Source organism: Ctenopharyngodon idella, chromosome 11, assembly GCF_019924925.1.
Source record: "Ctenopharyngodon idella isolate HZGC_01 chromosome 11, HZGC01, whole genome shotgun sequence".
NCBI lineage: Eukaryota > Metazoa > Chordata > Actinopteri > Cypriniformes > Xenocyprididae > Ctenopharyngodon > Ctenopharyngodon idella.
This window is the reverse complement of record NC_067230.1, coordinates 16,258,047-16,271,789: the sequence shown is the minus strand read 5'-3', so window position 1 is coordinate 16,271,789 and position 13,743 is coordinate 16,258,047. Positions and strand designations below refer to the sequence as shown.

At 37.5% G+C, this 13,743-nt stretch overlaps 1 protein-coding gene across 11 annotated transcripts in view; it reads right to left on the bottom strand.

Annotated features, from left to right (window-relative positions):
- The window catches only part of atp2b2 (ATPase plasma membrane Ca2+ transporting 2), a 158,423-nt gene that overhangs the window by 13,027 nt on the left and 131,653 nt on the right, over positions 1 to 13,743 (bottom strand). For all 11 annotated transcript variants that reach the window (XM_051912448.1, XM_051912456.1, XM_051912457.1 and 8 more), the window contains 8 exons: positions 13,303 to 13,537; positions 10,101 to 10,280; positions 7,646 to 7,733; positions 6,392 to 6,498; positions 4,220 to 4,411; positions 2,753 to 2,966; positions 2,180 to 2,391; positions 840 to 947 (listed from right to left, as the gene is read on the bottom strand). In XM_051912448.1, the coding sequence (XP_051768408.1) occupies positions 840 to 947; positions 2,180 to 2,391; positions 2,753 to 2,966; positions 4,220 to 4,411; positions 6,392 to 6,498; positions 7,646 to 7,733; positions 10,101 to 10,280; positions 13,303 to 13,537 (1,336 nt within the window). The remainder of the gene's footprint in view (positions 1 to 839; positions 948 to 2,179; positions 2,392 to 2,752; positions 2,967 to 4,219; positions 4,412 to 6,391; positions 6,499 to 7,645; positions 7,734 to 10,100; positions 10,281 to 13,302; positions 13,538 to 13,743) is intronic.

The following is a 13,743-nucleotide window of genomic DNA, read 5'->3' as shown; positions in this document are numbered from 1 at the left end:
ATTTGCCGACACTCCTTCAACCAAGGAAATAAAAGTATAGTGTACATTATTATTTATTTTTTTTAAATGAAAATATAAACAAACATTTGCAATGTCAGTTATTAAAATGAGGTAACACATTAGTTTAGGGTCCAATTCTCACTATTAACTAGTTGCATGCATATTACTAGAATATTGGCTGTTTATTAGTACTTATAAAGCACATATTAATGTCTTATTCTGCATGACCTTATTCTACATCCCTTAATCCTACACAATACCTAAACTTAACAACTACTACCTTACTATTAATAAGCAGTAATTAGGAGTTTATTAAGGCAAAAGTCGTAGTTAATAGTGAGAACTGGACACCTAAAGTGTGACCTTTCACTGAAAAATGTCAATTCTGTCATAATTTAATCACTCACATGTCCTTCCAAACTTGTATGTCTTTCTTTCTTCAGTGGAACACAAGAGACGATATTTAGAAGAAATTTGCAACTGTTTTTGTCCATACAGTGAAAATCAAAAGGGTCCAAAACAACATTAGACACCACTGACTCTCATTGTATGGACAAAAGAAAAACCCTGATTTTGGTGTGTGTGTGTGTGTGTGTGTGTGTGTGTGTGTGTGTGTGTGTGTGTGTGTGTGTGTGTGTGTGTGTGTTTAATGGAAGAAAGTCAGTCTTACGGGTTTGGAATGAAATGAGGGTAAGTAAATGATGATATAATTTATATTTCTGGGTGAACTATCCCTGAGGATGAAGAGAAATTAATGAATACAGCACAGCAGGTTTAATGAATGATTGTTGAATGAATTGTTGTTTTGAAAGAATATCAGACGGAAGTGGTTGTATTACCTGTCCCCAGACCAGCTCTCCCAGCCCCAGGAACACACACCACATCCACTTCTCCAGGTCCAGAGGAGAACAGCTGAATGGCTTTCCTCCAAACTGAACAATCACAATCTGAAACCAAATGTCAAAAGGTGAGGAACTGATGAAGCAGGTGAAGTATATTTATAACTGTACTTTTCTCAAATCATACTCTTTGGAAATGCGCTTTAGTACTTTTCTGTGTTTTGTACTTTACATATCTTGTATTTTATATCTATATACTGTTGTGTTTTAATGTATGTTTTTATCTGTTTTGTTTGTTTAAGTGTCATGTTATTGTATGGTCAGAGTAATACTGTAGCACTTTGCCCAAGACAAATTTCTCTTCGGGGACAAATAAAGTTAATCCTTATCCTTAAATGCACCCCCAGCTAACAGGGAACGTTCTGGCAAGGTTCTCTCAAAGTTATGAACAAACATTCTTTCAGTTACGTTAATAGAATGTTAGTATTCACATAACCAAGAATTTTGTTTTAGAACTTTTAAAAACGGGACGTTTTGAACATCCAGAGAACATAAAGGCCCTGTTTACCACTGGTATTAAGATTTTTGGTCAATGCATTTTGGTCGATCGGATCACAAGTGGACGACACTAAATACAGGTGTAAACGGGGTCTAAAATGTTTTGGGCTTGTCCAGTTTCGCACACTTCCAGAGGTAGTCGAAAACACATTCGACCGGATTGCTTTATTAGCGTAGATGCTCATGTGGTCGAATGTGTTCAAACAGCCACTAAAGCCCGTCTACTCTCCACCTACTGACCTAATGCAGAAACATTATGGGAAGAGCTCCAGCCAGACGGGATTTAAACTTTGTCAGCTGAAGACCCAAGTTTGGTTTGAAGATGAAAAACGTACCAAGCACAATGTTCTCTCTCCATTCCTGATTTCTAACACACACTCACAGTGTTCAGCTGGTCTTGCAGTTTTCAGAGCAGAAACGAAAGCTGCTCCGTTTTTTGTCATCTCCGGGCGCGTTCATATGTAAATTGCATGATCTTATTTCATCCATTACATCGAATGATCTGAAAAAACCCATACATTTACTCATCCATAGACCCTCCCCTCAAAGAAATCAGGACAGAAGTGGTTGAAAGTGGACAAAAGAGACGAATTAAAACACCAGGTGTAAACAGGAATGAGTCTCCCTCGTCTACTTGTGATCCGATCGACCAAAACGCATCCTAATACCAGGTGGAAACAGGGCCAAACATTCTCGTAACTTAATGGGAGCATTAACAAAACGTTCTTAGAAACACTGGCACAATCAATGGAAATTTGTCTGAACAAACAAGTTTTTGGTACCTGAATGGCGAAAGTGCCCAGGACAATGGAGCAGAAGATGGGATTTCTGAAAATGCCTTCAAACACGTTTCTCTCCCCGTGGATCTTGCGGGCGTTGATCTCGTTGAAGAGCTGCATCATGACGAAGGTGTTGAAGATAATGGTGTAGTGCTCAGACGGGGGAGAATGCAGCGGCGCGTTCCTGCCGCTGTCGATGTCAAAGATCTGCTCGCCTGGACACAGCATAAGACACTAGTGCACATCCTATATGAATGTAGGTGCGATCACGCCATGTTGGAATGACCATAATTACGTGATTCATAAAAAGTGTTAGAACTCTTAATCACAACTATCCGATTTGCACCAGCTGATTTATTTTGGTGTTGATATTGCTGCCAAAGAAACACAATTCCAAATTGTAGAACATCACAGGTTGTCATCTCATAATTACGGTAACTATGACATGGCGTGAACGCGGCATGTGAAAAGTGTTTCTTCAACTACTTGTCTATCCATATCTTCAAACAATTGATTTATTAAGCAATTTCCGGGCATAAATGTGTTTCCTTCACATGCTCTGCAGACCTAACTCACCCGCAAACAGCAGCGTGAAGATGATGATGAGCTGGTACACGCCGTGGCCCAGGATGTTCTTGGTCATGGTGCTGGAGATCAGGGGTTTGTTTCGGCCGTAGGGTTTCCTCATCAACAGAGACTCAGTGGGCGGTTCGGTGGCCAAAGCCAAAGATGCAAACGTGTCCATGATCAGGTTTACCCACAACATCTGCACTGCTTTAAGAGGAGAATCCTGGAATAACATACAATCTGCTTAAAATGCAATGTTTATAGCAACGAACTGAGCTAGATGTTGATTATTGTTACTAGCACAAGATAAGATATCATCATTGTGCATAATAATATTGGTAAGAAGATCTTCCTCATTATCTCAGTGCATGATTGAGTGTCCTTGTTCATCTAAAGCTCTCTGGACACTCATTTCTCATCACGGTAACTTCACACAGTCTAGCCTCTTTCTCTTAGAAGTGCTGCATCATTTATTAGGTTAGCGATCCTCTAGGAAATTAAACAATGCTATTTTAGATCATAGGGATGAAGTCTTTGGCCTTGTCCTAGTAATATGGTTTCTTTGCCAGTGCCCTATGTCTCTGCATAGTCTAATTTGAGATTTCATAGTAGGTCAGATCTATCTTCTTGTCAAAGGCATCTCATATGTGGTAGCAGTGATTTTAAAGTATGAAGAAGATGTGTTTGCTTGTACAAAACTCTCTGCAGTGCCAGTGTGTTGGATGTTTGCCAGGGCATTGCTCTGAGGTTGCATGTAAGACGCTTTGATGGATTATTCATGTCCATAAAACAAATGGTGCAAGATGAGTTATACCACTGTTCAAAAGTTTGAGGTCAGTAAGATTTTTAACGTCTTTGAAAGAAGTCTCACCAAGGCTGCATTTGATCAATATTTTTGATGTATTTTGATGTATTTTTGATCAAAAATACAGTAAAAACAGTGAAATTTTATTCCAATGTAAAACAGTTGTTTTCTATGTGAATATATAGTAAACTATAATTTATTCCTGTGATCAAAGCTGAATTTTCAGCATCATTACTCCAGTCTTCAGTGTCACATGATCCTTCAGAAATCATTCTAATATGATGATTTGATGCTCAAGAAACATTTATGATTATTATCAATGTTGAAAACAGTTGTGCTGCTTCATAATTGTTGTGGAAACAGTGATACATTTTATTTTTCAGGATTCTTTGATGAATAGAAAAAAAAAAAAAACAGCATTTATTTGAAATGGAAATTTTTTGTAACATTATAAATTGATTTTTTATCAATTTAATGCATATTCCTTTAAAAAGTAAATCTTACTGACCCCAAACTTTTGAAGGGTAATATATGTGCTGAAGTTTAAGATGGGGTTAGAGGCTCGTTAAAGCCAAGTTTGTGCAATAATAATAGTGATACTTGCCATAGCTTACACCGCTAATAAAAGTACACTATCCCATAAACACGTGTGTGCATCCAGAGGCACAAACCTGTGTGATACAGGCTCCGGTAAAGGCAACGATCACGGCCACCACGTTAACGGTCAGCTGGAACTGGAGGAACTTTGAGATGCTGTCGTAGACGTTGCGTCCCCACATCACGGCTTTCACGATGCTGGAGAAGTTGTCATCTGTCAGGATGATGTCAGACGCCTCTTTGGCCACATCTGTCCCTGCGATTCCCTGTCGAGACAGAAGCCCTGTCATTTCACATTGTTCTTTTGCTTCAGAGTGCCAAAAATGACATCAAAATCATTTATTCATTCATTAATGTTACCATGAACAGGATATGCCCAACCATATACAATATGCACTATTAACATTACATTTCATAACACAGGTCAAGAACATGTCCATTGGCCAGTTGTATTAATTGCTTAGACAAGATGTAATATAAGTCTCTGGTGTCTCCAGAATGTGTCTGTGAAGTTTCAGCTCAAAATACCCCACAGATCATTTATTATAGCTTGTCAAATTTGCCCCTATTTGAGTGTGAGCAAAAACACGCCATTTTTGTGTGTGTCCCTTTAAATGCAAATGAGCTGCTGCTCCCGGCCCCCTTTCCAGAAGAGGGCGGAGCTTTAACGGCTCGCGCTTCGGTCGCTCAACAACAACAAAGCTGGAGAATCTCAAGCAGCCAAAATGAGGATTGTCAGTAACGGTGTTCAGCCTTACATTGTTCAAACCGTCGACACTGATGGAGAGACTCAGGAAGAAGTTACAACTTTTAGACGTTTCTGAATGGTTAGTGGATAAATTTATGTAGTTGCTGTGGAGTTAATTCAACTCATCCACTAGCATGTGCCGTCATGTTAATCTTTTGTGTTGAATTGACCCTCGTTTGTGAAGCAGTCCGGTGTAAAATGACGGCATGTCAACAACACTCTACTACAACAACTCTTCCTCTTCTCTAAAGCAGCCCAACATGGCCACACCCCCTTTATTGTGTGTTCTCGGGGGCGGGGTTTATGTAAATTTTAGGGTTAGTGATGTCACCAACCCAGGAAGAAGCTCGCTGTAGTCCCTTCCAGCCGCTTGTTGTAGTTTTTAAACAGTGATTTCTGTAAAAGAAAATATCTCCCTTTGCATTGAACTTTGAGCGTCGTAACTTTGCAGATGTTGTTTATGCTCAAACAGCAACATTACAGTGAAATCATAATCAACCATAATCATAACTAGTGTTTTTAGTCACAGTCTAAACATAGTAGCTAAGGTTATGCAACTGGCAACTGCAACATCAAAAGGAAATAATAAGAAATTATATTTTTGGACCTTTTTTTTTGTTTTTTTGTTGTTTTTTTTGCATTGTGACATTATTTTCATGACAATTAAGCACATTCCCATACGTTCTCTACACTTTTAGAAGAAAAGGTTCTATTTAGAATCTTAAAGGGATCCGTCAGGTGCTTCTTAGAACCTTTTAGGGGTCCCATCATGGGGTCATTTTATGGATTTAGTGTGTTTTGTTTTAATTTAATTTTAAATTAGTTTTTATGAATTAAACAACACGCAAATATACAGAAAAGATGTTAAAAAAAAAAAAGTTAAACGTGAACATGTTATGCAGTCATTAGAGACATTCTCCTTATATAGAACCTTTTGGGCATTAAGTGTTCTTTAAAACTGAGTCAAGAACCCTAGAGTTTTATATCTAAAAGTGTATAAAAAGTCACTGAAGTGAGATCAAACCCTGATGTGGACAGTGTGTGATGATTGATGGTAAAATCTGATTGGTGTCTAGGTAAAGAGAAAAGATGTTTCTCCACACAATGTGTTTGTGTTTTGTAAAGACTAGCCTGAGGGACTGTTCTCTCCTAAGACACGGCTGACAGTAAAATCATGGTAAATACCACAGAGAGGAAGCCGCCCGCGGGCAGCTGCTGTCAGTTTGATGAGCAGGAACACAAGAATATGCTCTCCTCTAAACTTATGAAAATAGAAATAGCGGGGCGGTGCTGACACAGGCTGTTTTTACAGCTTATGCAAGTCAATTGACATATGTCAAAAAACAGGAGTAAAAGCAATGTCTCACACTAGGGGGCGCTCTGGACCTGTGTTTTCTAAGCCTCTGAGGTGGCGTGATTGTGCATTGTGAAAATGAGGACAGCCTGTGTTTGAGCAGCTCGGGAAGAACAAGACTCGTGTGGTTTGATCGGTTCTCACCATGGCAAAACCGACATCTGCCTTCTTAAGGGCCGGACCGTCATTGGTTCCATCGCCGGTTACAGCAACCACCTGCCGCTGGTCCACCAGAGTGCTGTCAATAATACCTGCCAGACAATAAGATCAGAGATGATTTGAGTCAGTCTATGAAAAAAAGAACATTCCTGAATGATCTGAAACATTTTATCAGACAAAGCATTGCTTAAATGTCTATTGCATTGTGCAAATTAATAAAATGAACAAACGACAGGGTGAATGTGAAGGAATGGAACCAAAATGGCTGTTAGTTATACTAAAAAAACACAGATGGTAACATCTAAAGTAACTAGTTTTATTTTATAAGACAAAAATATTACTTAACATCACTGAACCAACTTATATACATCGATTTATACCAACAAATTTAATTTTTATAGGTTAAATCAGGTAGAAATGGCTCCTTAAGGTAATAATTACAGGTTACCACTTTTTGCAGTGTATCATTAACATTAAACATAATATGACCTCTCTTAATACTCTAATGAAACCACATCACTGATTTTGAGGTAAATAAAAACTAGTTTTATATAAATGTCAGCGTTCTGGTGTAAAAACCAATGCGTATTTCATTATGGCAATGTTCTGGTCATAATACATTTATTTAACATATATTATTAAGTATTTATTATAGAATTTATTTAATTTGATATAAAATATAATTATTATAATTAAGTTTACATTTATATATTCAAGCTTGCAAATTGCTTGTGTTTAGAGCACTTAATCACTTCTTCTTGTTAAATAGAAATATTAATTTCTTTAAAAAAAATCAACATCAGATGTTGTCAGCACAAATGCTACTCATTTACTGGAATAAATTACATTTAACACTTCTAATGAACAGCCATATGTTGCCCGCATTAAAGCTCTGTGATGTAAAAACATCAGGGACAATCAAGCGATTACGCCTAGAAATTAAATACACCAGTGATGTAATTACAGCACAACATTTACTTACAGTATGTTAATTATCCTGTAACTTCAGCCATGATCTTATGTAACCATCACATCTCACAGATCTGATTCCAGACCGCTTTACTAACACACTTGTGTGTAAACGCCAATGTTCATGAACTCAAGTAGATTATTAATCTAACAATGTTAGTCCTTGTTCATCAGAACCATTATGTAATGGTTTTAGATGATATGGACACAAAAAAGACAAGGGTGTTGAATGGGACCGATACGTCTTTTGTTTGGTGCACAATCACTCACCTTTGACCAGTGTGTGTTTGTCCGTCGGGGAGGATCTGGCAAGCACTCGCAGTTTAGGCCAGACTTTATCAATGCGCTCCTGCTCAACCTACGAGAGACAGAAACCGAGATCTAAACAGTGCCTAATGAGATACACAGAACAGCCAATAGTATATAACATGAAACATGTCATTTCTGGTTGTAATGAGTGTAAACATTCATCAGAGAACTCACTGCATTTACATATAAATGATTTGACTGTGTATTAAATCATTCACATGTGGGTTGTTTGTTGGAACGGCCACCAATCAAATGTGTTCAATAACTGTCTACATCAATAACAGCAGTGCAGAGGGTACAAATGCAACTAATGTAATCACAGCATAATGAAAAAAGCCCCATAAATTATCAGAGTCCTGGAACACAACAGCATCAGGGCCACAGCTCTGGGTTCAATATATATTAAGCTCTCTCGACAGCATTTGTGCAGTGACGCTGATTAGCACAGACAGTCATTTCAACTCGTTCTTTAGTGTTTTTCAATGCAAAAATCATGTCTATAGTAATGCACTTACAATTAAAAGGTCTATGAGGCCAGAGTTCCTAAGGCTTTAAAAGCAGAAATGTGAAGCTTACTAACGCACCGTGATTCCTGTTGCTGCATGCAAGCACTGATTTATAAATGCATACAAGACATGCTATCAAAATAACTTTATTTATTAGAGATTAGTAGTCCATGTGTGTGAGTCCATCTATATGTCGAAGACATATTTTAAATCAGCATAGAAGACATGGATTTAAAGCAACATTGCTTTTGTTTGATCTTCCAGTTTCTAGAATTTTTGTCATGGAGTGACTCTTCATCTTCCTGGTTCTAATCACTCTGCCATATCCAGTGTTGGCTGTTGGGGGGGAGGTCCCGTGGGGTAGTTACTTTTTTAAATAAGCAAAACAAGTTACTTTCCATAAAAGTTACTTTCCATAAAAAGTAACTAAGTAATGTGCTTTACAACAAAATATCTGAGTTACTTTTTCATTAAAAGTTACTTTCCATAAAAAGTAACTAACACAGTTAGTTACTTTTTGGGGGGGAGTAACACAATATTGTGTTACTTTTAAAAGTAACTTTCCCCAACACTGGCCATTTCTGTCACAAATAGTGCAATTTTTTAAATTACAAGCAATGCAAGTTATGTAATCAGATTACTTTTTCAAGTAACTAGCAAAGCAATGCATTACTTTTTAAAAAAAATAACAACAAAATATCTAAGTTACTTTTTCAAACAAGTAACACAAGTTACTTTCCATAAAAAGAAACTAATGCAATTAGTTACCTTTTGGGGAGTAACGCAATATTGTAATGCATTACTTTTAAAAGTAACTTTCCCCAACACTAGCCATTTCTCTCACAAATAGTGCAATTTTCTAAAGTAACGCACATTATGTAATCAGATTACGTTTTCAAGTAATTAGTAAAGTAACACATTACTTTTTTAAAATTTAATTTACTTTTTTCAAAAAAGTAAAAAAAAAAAAAAAAGTAATTATGTAATGCGATAAGTTACTTTTTTGGGGAGTAACACAATATTGTAATGCATTCATTTTAAAAGTAGTTTCCTTACTTAGAAGTAAGTTTCCTGAACACTGGCCATATCTCTCACAAACTTCCTAAATATCTCTGCTTCATTTTGTCATAATCATCAAAATCCTTAAAGTTTGTTTATTTTGAGGTTGAAATTAGACTTTGATTTCAAATGTGACAATACTCAACTATATCTCTTACTGCTTACTGATATCACCATCATTGTGATTTGTAATTAAAATGCTTAGGACCTTGTATAACAAAAAATACTGAAAATCTGTGCTTTTATCATCTTTATCTACTGACGAAAGTTAAGCCCTTCCTGTCCATGAGCAAATTTAATACCACGATTCATGTCTTTGTTTTGTCACGTCTCGATTATTGTAACTCTCTGTATTTTGGAATCTCCCATTCTTCTCTCTCCCGTCTTCAATTAGTCCAAATTGCAGCTGCCAGACTCTTAAAGGGGAAATGTAAATTTAATCAGCAACAAATATAAATGGTGAGATTTCATCCACTCACTCACACTTTCTTTCGTAATGTACTGTAGTTGGGTATGCAGGTGCGAGGGGCTTTATCTAAATGAAATGCATACAACTTTTTTCTTCTAGAAAAACACATGAAAAATTTTGATGACTCATCCTGCACTACACAGATCTTTGCCTCAGAATGCTAACGTCCCTCCCTTGAATACCAGCTGCCAACAGTGACTGTAGATGTATGAAAACATGTTTCATTTATTGTGCTGCACCATTTACTTTCATTATAAGTGCCTTACTTAAGGGACCAGTCAAACTTATTTCCTGTGGTATTTGATATTATGCCACAAATGCTGTCCATAGAGCTTGATTGGTTATGTTTGATGTAGATGTGTAGTGTCCTGATATGCACTACCTCTCCCTTCTCATTTCTGATCCTCCTGTTGAACTCTTTCCCGTCGATGCACAGGAAGTCTTCTCCGGGCTGGATGATGCCACATTTAATAGCGATAGCTCGTGCCGTGTTGATGTTGTCTCCTGTCACCATACGCACAGTGATTCCAGCACGCTGGCATTTCAGGATGGCGTCGGGCACCTGCAGGCACAAGTTTGAGCAGCGGGCATTAATTCCAGACACACCGCCTCGCTCCGCTCCAGAGGAAAGGTTAGCGCAGAGGCCTCTGCAAACCGCAAGCCCACGCCTAGAGCCCAGTGCAGCAGTAAATGAGAACACCACCGCAAAACACCCAGGATCCAGTCAGCTCTCCTGATTCCGCTTTCAGATGCGCCAATGAAACAAGTGAGCGCTCATTAGGAGGAATTATGCAGTGCTGGAGGTGATTTCTCATGCAACAAAAGACAAAATTACACATTTTCCTGCTGAAAAAATCTGACCAGGTTCAGTCTTACAAGCCCCATAAAACCAGCCAAAAGACTATAACAAAAATGACATATAATTGTTTTGCACGAATGTGAATCCGACACAGAGGTTATGGGAACGGGGCCGGTCTAGACACTAAAGCGAGAGATGATATCTGCTTGACTAGACGTCCAAGTATTTCTGAGAAACCTAAAGACAACCCGGTCCTGCTTAACTCATCAAGAGAAGAGGAAGAGCCTCATCAATAAAACATAACGGCAGAGGAAGGTGACGTGGTAACATTAGACATTTAAGACTAATGGATTTGTTTACGGATTCTTAAGTTTCGGCTGTTTATTAGGGAAAGGAATGGCTCACGTGTCCCGTCAGGTAACAGAACGCACCAAATCTGTGTCACCATCGTAACTGAGTTTTCAAAGCGTTATTACACAAACCGACTCAGTTTTCAAAATCCAAAGCAGGACAACAGAGGGTTAATTTTGCAGTCAAAATTCATCAGTGTTCCTTCATTTATTCTGTTTTACCGCAGATGTTATTTTCTGTAAGAAGCCTTCAACAAACTGACAATTACTGAGCGTGGCTGTAGAGACGGAGAACGAGAGCAAAGAAACAGCGGGATAAAAAGAGGAGGTTAAATAATGCAGCAGTATAGATGCTTCTTCAGTCCCCGTGTGAAGATGTACGATCGTTTCAGGACATGATCTCAAATCGCAACTGATGCAAAATCTCCATTAATTCCCAATATTGTTTCCGCAAGTGCAAGACCAAAACACCTTATCATCCAGAACCATTATCGCTTTTTTATACATCTGGGTCAAGTTTAATAATAAGTCATATTGTTTGGCAGATACAGAGTGACGACTGATATTTATATGTATTTTGAGTAAGTATCTGCTCATTGATTTACATTACAATCATCAGAATTTCATCACTTTTTGTCCATATAAATTTCAACATCTGCACTAAATTGCATATTTTTGCTCAGTTTGAGCTGTTTTTTCTTCCATATTCTCACTATATCATACTACATGAGCCATAAAAAACTGTTGTATCAAATATGATACAATAGGCAAACACTTATGTACGGTGACTGGGAGGGGACATGTTCGGTTCACTTAGTTTTGTCATGGGAAACTGATAATAAGTCATGGCCACAAGATCATTTTGTCGAGGTAACAACATCCTTATGTCCGAGCCATGCGATGTAAAGTCGTGGCCTCGAGATTCTATGTTGAGGGAACAACATATTTTTCTCATGGCCACAAGTTAAATGCGTAAACAACCCGTGTGAACATAGCAACCTGGAATTATCAGATATGGATAGGCATATAATAATATTTATTTTAATTAAGAATGACAAAATAAGGGCGGAATTAAGAAATTATTATATTATTATAGCCTATTATATTGCGCATGATGTTGCCTATAGACAGCATTCAAATGAAGTTAGTTATTGTCAATAAATGATAAAATAATATGTAAGAACACAAAATAATATAGGCCAATATAATCTTCATTTATTTTTCATAAACCTAAATAAAATGAAATATATAGCCTAATATGTTAAATTCTCATAAAGTGAACTTCCCGTAAAATTCCAGTGCGCCTACAGAATTAAAGTCATACAATCAAAGCTTTATTGGCATGACTGTCGGGCATTTACAGTATTTACTATGGTACTGTAAGCAGGCTATATATTAATTGGGTAAAGAAATAATGAAACAGAATATATATATATATATATATATATATATATATATATATATACATCGTATATGGCCACAACATAAGGATGTCGTTACCTTGACAAAATAATCTCGTGAACTGAACATGTCCCCTCCTGGTCACCGTACTATTGCAGTTTTTCTTATTCTTTTATATTTTCTCTAAAGGTTCAAAAAAGGTCAATAAAAAAAAAAAAAAAAAAAAAAAAACGGAGTGTCTATTTACACTAGGTGCAAATAGCATCCCTTGTTGGCAAGTGCTATTCACACTAGCTCCGCCCACCAATGTCTGGTTGGGCCACTCAAGTTTTTAAAAAAAGACACACAGAATTCAGCGTCTTCAGTGGTGCAGCAGTAGCGAGTAAGGCTTGCAGACCTGGCTTTTAATGCGATTGACGCAGGTTTGAATCCGCCTTTTGTCGAGCTTGCATTTATTTTCAATAAAAATGAAAATAATGTTCTAAAAGTGGAAATAAACTGTGAACGAGTGGTTAATAATATTAAAAGTGTTTATTGGGTAGGGTTAGGGGAAGGTGTAGAGAGGGTTTTAATTATCCCAATAAGGCAGCATCCATTTAATAATTTTAATAAATATAATATGATATTATTGCACCCTGTTAATGTACAAAAATACTGAGGTGCAAATAGTATCTTCCAATATAAAGTATAGATCGCATCTAATTACTATTTGCTCTTATTACAAAGGACTGATACTTTTACATGGTGTAAATAGAATATATTGCTATTTTCACCTAGTGTAAATAGCATCTACAGCTATTTGCACATAAAAATGCGTCTTAAGAGAAGGAACGTGTCTGATGATGGTCAGAAGATGCTGAAACCAGACTAATTATACAGTAAATTATACAGCACAGTATATTTGAAAATATATGGCTTTGCACACCCTTAGAGGCAGAGGTCACATCACAGGCGTGTTCTCATGCATAAAATGCAAAACATTTCAAATAAAAATCATCTAATATGACATGATCAAATGTGAAGAAAGTTCTTACCTCGGGTCTGACAGGATCCTCAATTCCAACAACACATATTGCGGTCAGCTCGGTCAAGATGTTGTTTTCGTCATCCCAGTTGGGCTCAGGGTTTCCGGAAAAGTCCCGGTAGGCCACACAGATGGTTCTGAGTCCGCTGCAGGCCATGGGTTCGATCACTTTCTTCACCATCTCGTCCCTGTCCCTCGGCCTGAAAACGCGAGGTTCGCCCACCTCGTTCAGAATGTAAGAACACCTGAACCGAACACACCAAAGTCAGACATTCACACGAAGCAAAGTCGTATCACTGCTGCGATATGCACATTCCTTTCATTACAGCTATTTCTGAGGACATGTCCTCATTATGTAATTCTGCAAAGAGCATATCTAAATGATTCCAGGCACATGAAGCTATAGTAATTCAACATAATGTCCCTCCATTTGCTATTGAAATGCTTTTAT